Genomic DNA, 14,940 nt, shown 5'->3' on the forward strand with positions numbered 1-14,940 from the left:
CCCCCCCCCCCAGTCCTTTCCCTCCCGTGTCTTCCTCTTTCTCTTCTCCCTTTATCCAGGCATCCCTTGTCTTTTGTCTGGGTGGGCGGAGCATACTCTTTCCCACCCAAGGGCGAGGGCGCTGCCCCTGGCTACTCAGCAGCTTCGGCACTAACCTGGTAACCACCGAGCCAGTCCTCTGCTTCACGCCTGCAGAGCTGTGGTTTTCACGGCAAAACCCTCTTGAAACAGAGTCCCCCATGCTCCCAAAGCCTGGAGACTCCCAGCAGGGCTGGGGATGGGGTTGGGGGAGATACTTGCTTCTCTCAGGATTTACAATGCCTTATTTATCTCTAAAAAGCCCGAGATGGACTGTCACATCTATCTTTTTCTCTCTCTCCTTTAAAAAGCCGCATGCTCAGGGTAAGATCTATGTCCAGAGTCAAGGTAAGAATTTTTTATAGGTAATATATATATGTGTGTGTGTGTGTGTGTGTGTGTGTGTGTGTGTGTGTGTGTTATATTTTAAAGGAATGAGTTCTTTACAGATACCCATTGAAATGTTAATGAATGACATATGATTTCTGAGATTTACTTAAAATAATCAATACAGTGGGTACATTTTCATTATTTTCCAACTCTAGAATAAAAGAAGAAGAAAAATTACAAAATAATTAAGATGCAGATTGAGTGCCCTTTTCCTGAGCAGAAGTGTAATGTACCCCATGTATGCCACATTTAAGCAAACAAAACAAGACAAAGTACCCGGCATCCCAGCACCGAGGAAGGCTGAGGCAGGAGGATTATTAGTTCAAGTCCTGCCTGGGTGAACCAGTGAGACCCTGCCTCAAAATCCAAACTTTAAAAAGGACTGGGATGTAGCTCATGGGCAGAGCACCCCTGGACGATCCCCAGGGCCACTGTAGCATCCAGGCCTTCAGTGAGCTGCATTCCAGCTGCCCTCGCCCTGCAGCAGAGTGGGCCAGCCCGTGCTGGGGGTGCATGTGGGTGTGGTCAGCAGGACAGAGGAATCAGCCTGCCCAAGGGTGCTGCTGTCTGTTCCACCCACTCACACTCCTTTGCGAGGGATCGTTTTATATAGACTGACCTTTCAGCATGCATCTGTTACTACTTATAGCATTTCTTAAAAACGTCTAATTTCATTGGCACAATCTGCATATACACAACAATCACATTCATCACAGGGAATTTGTACCTGTATATGACATTTCTCGATTGCTCTTCTTTTCCCCATTACCCTCCTTGCATTTTAAACCAGCTTAATTTTTATGCTGCTTTCACCGCCTGTGACCCACTGTGGTCTTTTGTCTGTCTGATGCTGTCCCAGAGAGTCATCTCACAAGTTGCTGTCAGTCCACCCAAGACCTCCTAGCACAGTAGCGGTGCCATGGGCTATGTGTGGCTTCGAAAACTCTAAAAATTTGCCATCACACTCCTAATCATTCCTCAGAAATCATGTTTTTAGTCTCATGTAAAATGTGATGGTTTTAACTGATTATGATTCCTTTGGAAGAATTTAATTTCATTTAAACATTTTAACTCAATTTTAATTTAACTTTTTAATAAAAGAGTCGGTTAGTTTTGTAAGTCATCACAAATTGGGACAGAGCAAGATGAAATTAGGAGACGAAAATAATGCTCAGCTTTTTGTTTGTTTGAGACAGGGTCTTGCTGTGTGGTCCAGGCTGGCCTTGAGCTCATGGCAATTCTCCTGCCTCAGCCTCCCCAGTGCTGGGATTACATTAAGCTTTTTGGTCTCCCATCCCACTGTCCTTTGTACTTTGCATCATTCAGAGCAGATGCTGGCCACAGAGCATGCTTCCCAGGGGGTTAGATGACCAAACTTCACAGCTTCTCAAGATAATCTGTCCAATGTTGCACATGGAGTGGTTACATTTTAAAATGTTCATTTTCAAAGAAAAATGTAAATTTAACCAGCAAATCGATCCAAGGCCATGACCCAGCCCCAGGTGGTAATGCATGACTGGTGAGGGTTAAGTTAGGACTTTTAAATAAAGGTATCCTTTCTACCTGGAGTTGTTAGGTTGCTTACATTCTAGAAACCTTAACAGTGCCTTTTTTGCCAGGTGTGGTGGCACACACTTGTAATCCCAGCACTAGGGAGGCTGAGGCAGGAAGATTCCTGTGAGTTGGAAGCCAGCCTGGGCTACATTGGGAGACCAGGTCTCAAAAGAAAAGAAAGTGGGTCTGTGTGACCCAGAGGAGTGCGGCATTGTCCTGGAGGGTGGGGAAGAGTCAATGGTCCCTTGTAATCTGGGCTCACTTTAAAGCCCCGGGCTGGGGTGGTTCAGGGACCCCAGAGAGCTTGGAACTACTGAAACTTCAGCCACCACACTGGCACGATACCAGCAGCTTCGCAAAGTGACCTTTCCTCTCTTTCCTTTAACCAGGAATCGCAACAATACCAAATGCCGCCTTCAACTGGAACAGCTTCCTCCAGCGTGCAGGTGAGGTGACACAGGGACTGTCACACTGGGGGTCCTGCGAAATGCACTGGTCCAGGGTCAAGGGCAGGAAGTGACACCATGAACAGGGACAGGGCAGCAGGAAATGGCATCATGAATGGAATCAGGACAGCAGGAAGTGATGTCACAAAGAGGAACAGTGCAAGGAAAACCCAGCAGAGCAAACTGAGCCTTGCTGCCCTCTGTGCCTTGGGGATGGACCCACTCTGGAGGACAGCAGGGCGGCAGTCAGCGGGGGCTCAGCCTTCCTGATGCTGTTCTCAGCACACTTCTGAGAATCACTCTGTGTCTCATTTGGTCTTTATCAGATGACAGCCTCATGCATTCACTCCATTTTACTGTTAATTACAAGTAAAGGCCTGGCATGGAGGCGAATGCTTGTGATCCCAGCTCCCCAGTAGGCTGATGCAAGAGAATTGCAAATTCAAAGCCAGTCTGGGCAACTTAGCGAGACGCTATCTCAACATGAAATTGTAAAGGGGCAGAGGGCACAGCTCAGTCAAATGAATGACTGTTGCAGAAACATGAGAAGTCAGAGGAAGATGTAAGGTTAAGTCAGTTGAAATCTCAGCACTGAAACGGAAGGGCTGTTCACGTTCAGTGTGGTCTTTCTCGGATACAGGATTTTCAAAGGACAAAAAGAAGAGGAAGTGTTACTTATGACTCTGACCCGCCTTGTTATTCACTGTGTCTGCAGGAGCAGAGCTTCTTGACTTGGTGCATGGAGGGTTGGAGTCAGGGGGTGCAGGGTCTCAGATATCAAGTCAGCGGGCAGTGTCCCAGGCTTGTGATATCCCTGGGTTCAGTTTGGCCCTTGGGTTTCTGCCTTTGCTGCTGGTTTCACCTACTCTTGAACTTCACAAAGCGAATCCCACAGCGAGTGCTGGCTTATGGCTGGCTTTCTCTGCTTAGTGAAATGTGTGGGATATTGTCCTTTCCTCCTGCACCTCTGCAGCTGCCTTTGATATTATAGCATAGTATTCCTCTGTGCGGGTGTGCCCTAGTTGTCTGCTGTCCTGCAAATGGACTTGTGGGCTGTTCAGGGTTTTAACTGTAAACATTCTAGTGTAAAGATTTTGGTGCATGTGTTTTTGTTTATTTTTATTTTATTTATTTATTTTTGATACTGGGGATTGAACTCAGGTCCTTGTGCTCGAGAGGCAGTGAACCACTGGGCCAAATCCCCCACCTGTTGTTTCTTTCATACAGGCCTATAAATTGGATAGTTTGGTGATTGGGTAGATATATAACATTATCAAGGAGGGGGCAGGCTGCAGGCATGGCTCGGTGGTAGGTCTCCCATGTGAAGCAAAGGGTCCCATCCTCAACACCAAATAAAAGACAAACACCCCCAATTCCAGCCAAACTGTTTTCCAGGGTCCTTTACATTTTCTTTTCTTTTATGGGTCCTGGATGTTGAACTGGGGCCTTCACACTGGGTTATATCAATAGCCCATTTCTTATTTTGGGACAGGGTCTCGCTAAATGGCTAAGTTACCTAGACTGGGCCGAAACTCAGATTCTCCTGCTTCAGCCTCCCAGGGTGTGGCGATTACAGTTGTGCACCACCACCCTGGATAGCTCTACCACACTGGCCTTCCAGAGTTGCTAGGAGCTCCAGTTTGGTCCTCCCGAGTTGGTGTTGACATCCGAGGATGAGCAATTGGCACCCTGGTGGGTCCAGCTCCTTCCCATGTGCACACTGCATGTTCTGGTCTTGCGCTTTGTGTTGGGGCAGCCAGGCATTTTGTCCTTTCTTACCTGATTCGCAGCAGTTCTTCATGGCCTGGCCACAAGGCTTTTGTCAGATATATGTACTATGAGTGTCTCTCTCATCCTGTTCTTCTCTTTTCTTTTTCTTAACCATGCCTACTGAAGAGCAGTTTTTAATTTTGTTGAAGTCCAGTTGTATCAGTTTTTTCTTTAATGAGTAGTACATCTGAGTCCTGTCTAACAAATCATTGCCTCCCTAAGGCAGCAGAGATATTTTTTTCTCACCTCTAGAAGTTTTAACATCTCCAGTGCTTTCATTTGGGATTATAAATCCATTTGAAGTTAATTCTTATGTGTAGTGTGAGATAGGGATACAAATTTTCCTGTAAGAATATCTAGTTGTTCCAGTATCATTTCAAAAATGTTCTTCTAGCATTGGTGACACACACCTATAATCCCAGCACTCGAGAGGCTGATGCAGGAGATGTCAGTGATTTCAAGGCCCTTTGAGCTACATAGTGAGACCCTATCTCCCAAAAAAAATGAAAAAGTAAAAATATTCTTCCATCTCTTTTAAATTGTTTTTGCATCCTTGTTGATAGTTAATTTACTATGTAGGAGAAGGCCATTGATGTATATGTCTATTTTATTCATGTCGATTTTTAATAAACATAGAAACCAGGTGGTATTAATCTCAAGCTTTGTTTTAAAATTATATTAGGTAATATAGATTTTTTTACATGTCCATATAAATTTCCAAAGCATCCTATCAATTACCATAAAATTCTATCTCATTGACTCTGTAGAGCAATTTAAGAATTGATATCTTACCAACAATGTCTTAAAATCTGCAAATATAATGTGCCTGTTTATGGAAGCCTTATTTATTTTATCCTCATAACCACTTGTACAAATCTCTCATGCCTTGTAAACATCTCTTTATGTTTATTAAGTCCACATTTGTAGTACACAGTGTTTACTTCCCCGCACATGGGCGCAGCACCTCTTCATCCCTACTTCAGCCCCTTTCCGTCCCTGTCCCCACTCCCTCCATCTCTCGGTCCTGTTCCCATTTGAGAATGATCTATTTCCTTTTATCTGTCTTTCATTTTGCTCTTTAAGTTATTTATAGTTTGGATTTCTTATGAAAGAGAAACCGTGTGATATTTAAGCTCTTGTGCCTGATTTATTTCACTTACATTATGGTCTCAAAGTGTATTCATTAATAAATATGTTTAACTATTATTTTTGATGCAATTATAGACTTACATGTTTTTAATCTTCCAGTGGTTGTGAGGGAATGGAAACACGTTGGCTTCGTGTGCTGATGCGTCCCACAGTCTTGCGGATTTACTTATTAGCTCTCACTGCAGCATGGCTCCAATCTCTTTCATGTCATTGCTTTGCTGTAACTAGTTGGACCTGGGCCTTTTTCTGACATTTAGACTTTTGTTACAACTCCTCCCATGTGCAGTGGAGAGAGCACTAGGACGTGGTCTTTATGCCCTCGCCTGTTCCTTAGCAGGAATCCCCCACAGTGGAGCCTCTGGGTTGGATGCCCCTGGTCAGCAGCTGTCAGGGGCTCACACAACCGGCAGGCTTGACCCTGGGAAGGCACGGGGATCTCAGAGGGTCCCAGTGCAGTGCAGGGCAGGCTCTTTCCCCACACAGCACAGCACAGTGCACTTGCTCCCTCTTGCTCCCTCCCTCATGCACTCTGAAATCAGCATGGCCACAATGCCCAGAATCCTGTTGCCTGGGTCCTTGCTTGCCCACAGAGGAGGCCCGCAGTGCATGGTAGACACAGGAACTGCGCTTGGAGGGTCTGCAGGCCAGGGTGGGCAGCTGTGGGTCTGCTCTGTACTGGGGAGAGGCTGAGCATTCAGGATCACAGCTGCCCTCGGCAGGAGGGAGGGAGCTGGAGTCCCTGACACCAGGACAAGGCCTTACCTACAGGCCACATCATTGTAGTTTCCCTTGAAAAGAAAAATCTCCAGGCGTTTTACTGGAAATCATTTTCATAGCGTGCTCATCAATCCTGGTGACAGCGGCGTGGCCGATCCCAGTGTGACAGACGCCCCTGCCCTGCCCAACCACTCCATCATGTCAGGGACGGTGCCGGCCAGAACCGGCCCACTTCACTGCCAGCTGTGAGCAAGTTCATCTCCAATACATTACAAGGCACGTGCGGTGTGACTGAGCTTCATAATTTCCAAGCCAGGGTGACCTGTCACCAGCTTCCGGAGCAGCAGGGCCAGTCCTGCTGTGAGTGATGAGCAGAATGGCTGGAGTTTAATTACTCTGAGGCAGCAACTCCTCAGCCCCTTGGAGCCCTGCCCCAGAGGCGGTGAGTGCTCAGAGCTTGTGACCCGGCAGACTGTGTCAGGCCCTGGATCAGCAGTGCGAGCTGGTGACAGGGCCGACGAGGGCTCCTCTGCGTCCCGGCTCATGAGCGACGTCTGTTCTCATTTGGCATCATTCATCTTCACCGTCTCGGACTCTGCGATGGCCCATGCTCCTGTCTGCGTCCAGTCTTACCATGGTCCGGGTACTGCGGCTTGCCACTTCCGCTCGGAGCTTCAGACGGTGACAACAGAAGGCACAGGGAGCTGCGTACAGCCTGTTAGTGACCAAAGCACTCTGAGTCCCTAGGAATTGCTCTCCTGGAAGTTGCAGAGCAGCGCGGGGGCTCATTTAAACCTCCACCATGCTCTGGTGGTGATGAGGGATGGGGTTGTGGCCTGCTTCTTCAGACCCTTACACCAGCCTCCCTCGACAGGCAGCAGGCTCCTGCCGTGCTCATTGTATCTCTCAGCCCAAGCTCACAAGCCCTGTCTCCCTGAGATCCATGTTAGATCCTGTCAGCTCAGGGTGCACGAAGATTGCGTGGGCCACGTGCGGTCAGCAGCTGTCCCTTAAACCATCACGTGAATTAATGACCGCTGTTCTGATGAGAAGAAACATCTGTTGGCATCAAATTAGTTACCTGGTCTTTAAGGCTTTCTGTGCATCTGAAATGTTAGGATTCAGGGCTCCATGATTCTGCTTAAAAGGACCAGTGACTAACAGATGCAAAGTAATGATTCCTTGTAGACCTTCCAACTCAAAAAGTACAGAAGAGGGAATCTTAAGTTTGACTGAGCCATTCCCTCCTGGCTTTCCTCTATTTCGTTTTATTTGTCCATTGCTTACTTAATTCCCCTCTCCCACTCCCTCTCCTGTCTATATGGAAACTAATACACCTCACTCACACTATTCTGTTTCTTCTTTGGGCTGTTCCTGACAAAGACACATTCGTTCTTTATATGGAATATTAATGTTACTAGATCTCTTCATTTTTAAAAAAATTTTTTGAGGGTGCTACAAATCACACCTAAGACTGTGCGCACTAGGCAACTGCTCCTCTACCACTGAGCTGTTCCCCCAGCCCCTCTTCATTCGTACAAAGCCAGAGAGTCAGATTTTTCAGCTAAAATTCAGTTAGCTTACCATGCACGGCTAAAGTTCCTGGATCCTTTTCTCCTAGTGATACGATAGAGAGTGGAATGGGAGCCTGCCGGAAGTGAGTGCAGGGACAGGAAGTGATGTCAGGGATTCTGTTATGGACACTGGCTGAGTCACCTCGGGCCCAGGAAGTGTGTTCAGCTTGCCATTGCTGATGTTGTGTCAGACCGTGCCAGTGACACATTTTTGTTGTGAAGATTAAAAATACCACCCTGCAGGAAACAGTACCGCAGGAAAGGCACCTACATGTGTGCGTTCATACATGACGGCCTCAGACCTTAGCTCGGGTGTCACCAGATGTCACAGGAGGGCACAGAGCAGAAGCAAGTTCCTCCTAAAACAGGAAGTGAAATTCACTCTCATCTCAGGGAGGCGCCTGCCACTCCTCTGGACCTCAGCAGGCCCAGCAAGAATAGCAGCCCCTCTGAAGCGCCACCAAGGGCCACAGCAGCCTGGCTGCTGGTCACCAGCATGGGCGTGTGAGTGCTGGGGGCAGCAGCACTGGCCCACAGGTCAGGGTGCTTCAACCGTTATCTTTATTTTTGGGAAATGGCACTTCTGTCAAGTCCAAATGTCACCTCTGCATTTCATTTTTCAAAAGCCCTAGCAAAAGACCAGTGAGTCCTTTCTCCTGTCATCATCTAATGCAGTTTCCTAAATTCCTATTACATTTCATCTCCAACCCAGGAGGGCGCGAAGGAGGCAAGGACCAGAGGATTAGCTCCTGCTCCCGCCCTCCTGGCCCCCCAGGCCAGGAATTCTTAAATCAATTTAGGGAGCCAGGGACGAGCACTTTAAAAACTGAAATGAAATAAATTGAGCACATCAAGGGCCTCATATGTAGCGAGGCCCGGGTGCTTTGTGGAACTATGTACCGCTGGGTGGGTGTGTGGCTCGCACACTGATGCTGGGTCCTGCAGGCCTCAGATGATCTTGGGTGAGTCGCAGATCTGCTGCACCTGGCTGGGTTCCCACCCTCCACCCCCACTGGTGCATCTCCAGCGACCTGGAGCAGTGCAGGGCCAGGGCCGGCCCCAGCTTCTGCTGACCCAGTTGAAGCTGCTGCTGAGTAGCCGACTCTGGCCATGTAATGAACAGGAAGCATGGCATGACCCGCAGGCTGCCAGGCACCTAGAGAGCCGAGCCATCCTCACTGGAGCTCACAGGGCTCCGCACCCAGCTGTCTCTGCCTCCGTGGCTGGACGCCAGTGCCCTGGGCTGTGTTCTGCACTTTTATGTAATCCATCTCTCCTTGATTAGGTGGCACAGACTCTCCACTTCCTCCTGTTTTTAGACCCTGCATGTCCTTTTGCTTTCTTCCTCCCCTACTCTTCCCACACCTTGGAGCAGATCCTCTGGGCAGCCACATCTGAGCACGGCACATGTGGGCCCTGGCCCTCACGTGCTTTCTGAAGATGTGACCTGTGTGTGTCATGTGCACACGTGCTGAGGTCCTCTCCCTCCCCCAAGGTGACATCTGTCTGGTTTCTCTACATACTGGTATTTATCTCTGTAGCTAATAAGCAACTTTCTGGATTGCATTTGTTTTCATTGCCCGCTGGCACCCAGGGCGTGGCACATGCTGGGCAAGAGCTCCCCGTGAATGCACTCTGATCTCTGGCCCAGCACACTGCCTCCAATCAAAGTGCCCCTTAGTGGCCCCACCCCACCCAGGACCTGCTGAGCTCTGTCTGTCCTCACTCGAGGTGGCCTATCCTTGGCACTTTCCTGTGGCTCTTCTCATTTCTGGGCTGGCTGACACCTGGCTCAGACTCGAATGCCTGACCTCAAGTTCTCTGACCCACATCCAAGATCTTCATGTAGCTTCTAGCTCAAGCTTTGGTTCAAAGATATGCTCGCTCAGGTCGAAGTTCTGAGGTTGGTTTCAGGGTACTCAGGGTTTTGGAGGAATAGATAAGAGGCCTGTCTCAACATAGCTCAGTATTAACTACTCATGGTTAATTCAGGGACCGTGATGATTTGGGTTTTTTAAAATTTGGCACTGCTGGAGTTGGAACCCAGGGCCTCGGGCATGCTTGGCAAGTGCTCGCCACCGAGCCACACCCCAGCCCTGTAATGGTTTCTGAAGCTTTGCTGAGAGACGGATCTGCATCTGACCATGTCAGGAGGTGTTTGTTCCACCAGCAATTGTGCAGTCCGTTTTAACCCTTTGGCAATTGCATTCAGCTGGTGTCAGTGTGCCTTGTTACCATCAGACTAGGGATGTTTCTGTTCAAGACTTAAAGAAGCACGGAGAAAAGAATCATCTGCCTTGAGTGAAGGGCAGATGCCCATGTGGGACAGCCCTGAACTGGCGTGATGCTGTGGCTGGCTGTGCAGGTTAAGGATGCTGAAGTTCCCAAGCAGCTGACAGTGGGTGTCCTGTTGAGGGCGGGCCGAGCGAGCTGTAAGAAACCACCCCAAGGTGCTCCGGCTCAAATAGCCCCTGCTGGATGCATCCAGGTTTGTGGTGGCTACCATTTTGGTGTGTATTTGTAATTGCCTGCCTCCTGTCTGCTCCGAACACGTCCTTTGGGCTCAGTGGACATTTGCAGGCAGCTGCGGCCCCACAGGTCCAGCACGGTCCCTGTGGATCTCAGGCTCACCAGCAGGGTCAGTGTCACCCCGCAAAGTGTTATCCCCAGGGAAGTGGCCGGGCTGTCACAGGCACTAGTGTGTGCAGGGCTGTGGGTGGCAGGGTCGCCACGAGGCTTCCAGGGCCAGGGCTGGGTCATGCACCCCACTTCTCCGACCAGTGGAGGTCACAGGCAGCCCGGAGGGACAGGGAACTGCACAACCCGGGTCCCCAGCCAGCCTCAAGTCCTGCTTTCCATCCTGCAAACCTAAGCCTCTTCTGTCTCCTTTTTTTATTTTACATTTTTCCTGGTTTCTTGAGGCATAGTGGACATATCAAACTTGTTTGTGTGTGAGATGTAGTGGATGGTTTTATGCCTGGTGTGCTTCCCTGCCTGTGGACACACAATCTCTAGATATGTGGACTTGTCCGTGCATGTGTGAACTCGAGCACATGTTAATACACAAGACATCTGTCACTTCTCTTTGTGCAAGGGATAGAACCCTGGACTTGTGTAGGCCAGGCAGGCTCTCTACCACTGAGCTACACCCCCAGCCCTTGTTTACTTATTTTATTTTGATACAGGGTTTTATCAAGTTATTTCCCAAGCTGGCCTTGAGTTTGCAATGCTCCTGCTGGGTTTACAGGTGTACAGAACCACACCCAGCTTCTAATTTCATCAGGGAAATAGTCCACCCATCTAGAACTGGGTACAGGCATTTTTCCTTGGCCTCCAGTATTGGTGCTCACTGGGTCAGCTCTGTCGGGCCTTGTCTTTCCCCGTGGCTACAGAGGTGAACATTCACCACCAGTAGGGTGCTGCTCACAGCAGGGAAGCTGGCCTCAAGGCCAGGAAAGGGAATGTGCAGACGCCATAGCCACAGACCCAGCAGTGAGCATTCTCCCTGCTAACGTGCCTGCACCTGTGTTGCAGAGATCTACCAGAGCACCGACCAGCTGCACGTGTTCCTCCTCGTGTGTGGGCTGCGGCGCGTGAAGGACCCTCTTTACCTGGTGGATGCGTTTTCAGGTGGGTTTCCAGAATCACACCTGGGCATGGAGAGTCTCGGTGCCATGCCTGCATCTTGGGACTTTGAGGTTTTTCTCTTATTCTTTGCACACAAGCAGAAGTGTCTTGAGATCACAGCTTTGGAAATAACCAGGAAGCTAACTGGAGGGATCAGTAGGTCTGGATAGAAATTTCTGTTTTCTTTTTTGCTTTCCTATGTCCACAGGTTCTGAAGAAACCAGAAACACTGCAAATAATTACAAGACTAAAAGAATTTTTAAAATGTTAAACTAATAAAAATATGATGAACTGAATAAAATTTAAAAATAAATAAATTGGGAAAAGATATATATAGAGGAGAGGAAAGAAAGGAATGCATTTTTACTGACATATCCTGCACACAGTCCTTGTACGATGCCCTGGCTGTATTGGTTTATTTGTCTTTAGTTTCTACACTCTACTGGCTTGTGCTAAATATTAGTCCTTGTCTTTGTTATTTTCTCATCTGGAGACACAGTACTTGCACCTGCAACTCTAAAGAGGAAAGGTTTATTTCGGCTCACAATGTGCAGAGGTTTCAGTCCATTGTCGGCTGGCTCCAAGGCAGGGGGTATGGCAGAGGGGCATTGTAGAGGAGAAACAGTCCATGGCAGGGCAGGGCAGACAGGGAGCAGAGATCGAGGAGGAGGAGGTGGAGGAGGGAGATAAACTCCTCTAGGTCACATCCCCAGTGACCACCTCCTCCACCCAGCTCCACCTTCCAACATCACTCCCAGCTATAGACTCACCAGTGGGCTAATCCATGATGTGTTTCACACCCCACGATCCTATCACTTCTCAAAGCCCCACCTAACAGCATGTGAGGCTTTGGGAGGACATGTAGATATAAACCGTAACAGGCCTATTTATGCAGCATTAGAAATCTGGGTAATGTGTGGCGCCATAGAAAACAAAATCTTAACTAAGACTTAAAATGTCAAGTGTGTGAATTCTAAGTATAGTTTACTATACTTAGTTTAAGTTGGCTAATATTATGAAAGAAAAGTGCTGTGAAATAGTGTCTATTATGGAATAATTTCCATTAAACTTAATAGTGTTCCTAGCTGTGAGTTGGAACCATTTTAAAAGTGTTTTTTTTTTTTTCTTTTTTTTTCTTCCCAAGAATGGCACCAAGAAGAGTCAAGTGTCTACATGGTGATCGTGGGTCCGGAAGTAAGTCCCTGTGCTGTGAGCTTGTCTCCTCTCTCTCTGCTCTTTTGTACTTTTGATGTATTTTCTAAAATAGTATACATTACTTGTCTCACTAAGTTGGCTTTCTTCCCTTTATTTTTTTCTTTTGGTTTTTTGAGACAGGGACTCAGTATGTAGTTCAGGCTGGCCATGAACTCTCAGCAATCCTTCTGCCTCAGCCTCCCAGGTGCTGAGATCAAAGGTGTGTACCACCATGCCTGGCTCTCCCCTTATTCTTTTTTTTTTCTTTTTGGTACCGGGGATCCCCTCATTCTTAAGTAAAATGAAGTCAGTTTGCCTTTTTAAAGCGGAACCCCGACGAAGGTTAAAGATCGTTACAACTGCAGCTACTCTCTGAGGTAATTTATTATAAAGAACATTATGGTTAATCTTTACAACAAATTCACTGCTGCAAAGGCTAACTAATGAACTGCTAGAGGAACCCAGAGTCATCACGGAAGTGGGGTCACTTCAGGTTATGTGACGGGAAGGGCTAACTTGCACAGGTCATACATGTGGTTCCACCTGTCCTTCAACCCACGTTACGTTGCTCAGAGAGTGACACGCAGCTGTGGCTGTTTCTGCAGGCCGGCATGGTGAGCAGCACCCCGGGGGAGGTCATTGAGCTTGATGACAGTGGCAGTGGCTGGGAACTGCCCTCCGTCCACCTGGACCCCCGTGGTGCCTGGCCCGAGGCAGGTTCCGGAGGCTTGGCTGGGTACACATTCTGTTCTCTGCGTGCAGCCCCGGGGAGTCCAGCCACACTCTGCCTCCCCCGGGGCACCTTGCGTTTGCTCCAGGCACTCAGGCAAAGAAGCCGTGTGCACAGCACAGGAAGCAGTTTCTGCTCCAGGATGGCTGGCTGAGGGTCTGTGCCCCCCAGACTCCTACGCTGAAATCTAATCCCGCTCCTAATGCGGAGTGGGTGGGGGCCTTGTGGACAGAACTAGGGTTCTCAAGGGGGCCCCTGAGCTCCCTGCCCCTTCCACCGCATGCGGAGAAGGCACTGTCTTAATGGGGGTGGGGGTGGGGGGCTTCTCCTGGCCCCAAGTGTGCCGGCCCTGGGTATTGGTGTCAGTGTGGCTGTACCCGCTGCCTGCTTCACGGTGTTTTCCACCTGCGTGGGTAGTGAGTCTCTGCCACATCTGAACCCCCTCCTGCCCACTGTGTGACTCACACGTGGGCATCCTTGCCTGCTCACGCACTTTGCACAGGGGTGTACCCCAAAATTTCAGCAAGCCGGCTTCCGCACAACTTCCGTGCGCCTGCTGGGCCTTCCTCCTTGTGTAGCTTCTCTGGTTTTCCAGTTCCTAAGGGACCGAGGAAGCAGTCAGCACTTTCCTGTCTTCTCCAGGGCTCTGGGAAGTAAATGTGTCATGGAAAGAGGCCAGGGAAGCCAATAAAAGCATCCAGGCCGAGAAGGTGTGGGCTGCATTGGATGCCACACAGAGGGTCCTCCTCAGTCCACCAAGTGTGTTGGTGTAGTGCTCGTGCACACACACACACACACACACACACACAGACACACACAGACATGCATGATGCATGCTCACACCACACCACATATGCACAGCACATCCAGTGCCAGCCCTCTGCAAGCAGCAAGCTCGTCCCAGAGTGATAATTAACACTGTGTCCCGGGTGGCAATCACTGTTTCCTTTTTCATTTCCTCCTGTCCTCTGCTTGAAGAGAATGTTGGAGGAAGTTTCAGTCTGAAGCTCACGTTCCTGCTAACCAAGGAGAAGGCTTTGGGCTTGGAGCCACGGGCTGGCAAAGGCAGCACCGGGGAGGAATTTCATACCATGGTTTCTCTTTCATCATTTCTATTTTATCACGGTGCTCTACTTGTAGCACGTGGTACACTTTCCAAGTAGGCAGGTGCCCTTAAGAGATGAGTGAAAGTGACTCCATGGCAAATGTTAATAAGCAGGCGGGCAGCTGGTGTGCAGGACACAGACCGCGGGGCTGGCACAGCAGCTGAGGGTGGGAACACTTTACCCTACCAGCACCACCTGAGGGTGTCGGGTCTCTGTGCTGGGTCCCCTTCAACATGTTCCTCTCCAGGAAGCCGCACAGAGATGGCAAGAGGGGACACAGAGAGCACCAAGCATGAGGATCACCCCTGTCCTGGGGAAGTCAGACCTGTGGGCATGGGAGGCCATGGCAGGGAGGGGAGGGGAGGAGCCACAGAGGCCTGGGCTCGTCATGGCCTCACTGCCACTTGGTCCCCGCGGGGCGGCAGCAAGTGCCATTGGCCGTCATGGCTCCTTCAGCAAGAGCAGGAGGGGCACGCTGTTTCTCTCCAGGACAAAGAGGCCATTCCTGCCGTTTCCTTCCGAAGCATACTGCTGGCTCACTGACCTCCATTTGCCTATTATTTATTCATTTTGACACTGAAGATTGAACCTGGAGTTATTCTATC

General features: G+C 49.2%; 1 protein-coding gene across 1 annotated transcript in view; it reads left to right on the forward strand.

Moving 5' to 3' along the window:
• Glt1d1 (glycosyltransferase 1 domain containing 1) overlaps nucleotides 1-14,940 on the forward strand; it is an 87,011-nt gene that overhangs the window by 36,977 nt on the left and 35,094 nt on the right. Inside the window, exons 5-8 of the mRNA XM_033762478.1 lie at nucleotides 390-426; nucleotides 2,412-2,468; nucleotides 11,213-11,308; nucleotides 12,450-12,499. Of these exons, the coding sequence (XP_033618369.1) occupies nucleotides 390-426; nucleotides 2,412-2,468; nucleotides 11,213-11,308; nucleotides 12,450-12,499 (240 nt within the window). The remainder of the gene's footprint in view (nucleotides 1-389; nucleotides 427-2,411; nucleotides 2,469-11,212; nucleotides 11,309-12,449; nucleotides 12,500-14,940) is intronic.

Source organism: Fukomys damarensis, unplaced genomic scaffold, assembly GCF_012274545.1.
Source record: "Fukomys damarensis isolate Sample0158 unplaced genomic scaffold, DMR_v1.0_HiC HiC_scaffold_12, whole genome shotgun sequence".
Lineage (NCBI taxonomy): Eukaryota > Metazoa > Chordata > Mammalia > Rodentia > Bathyergidae > Fukomys > Fukomys damarensis.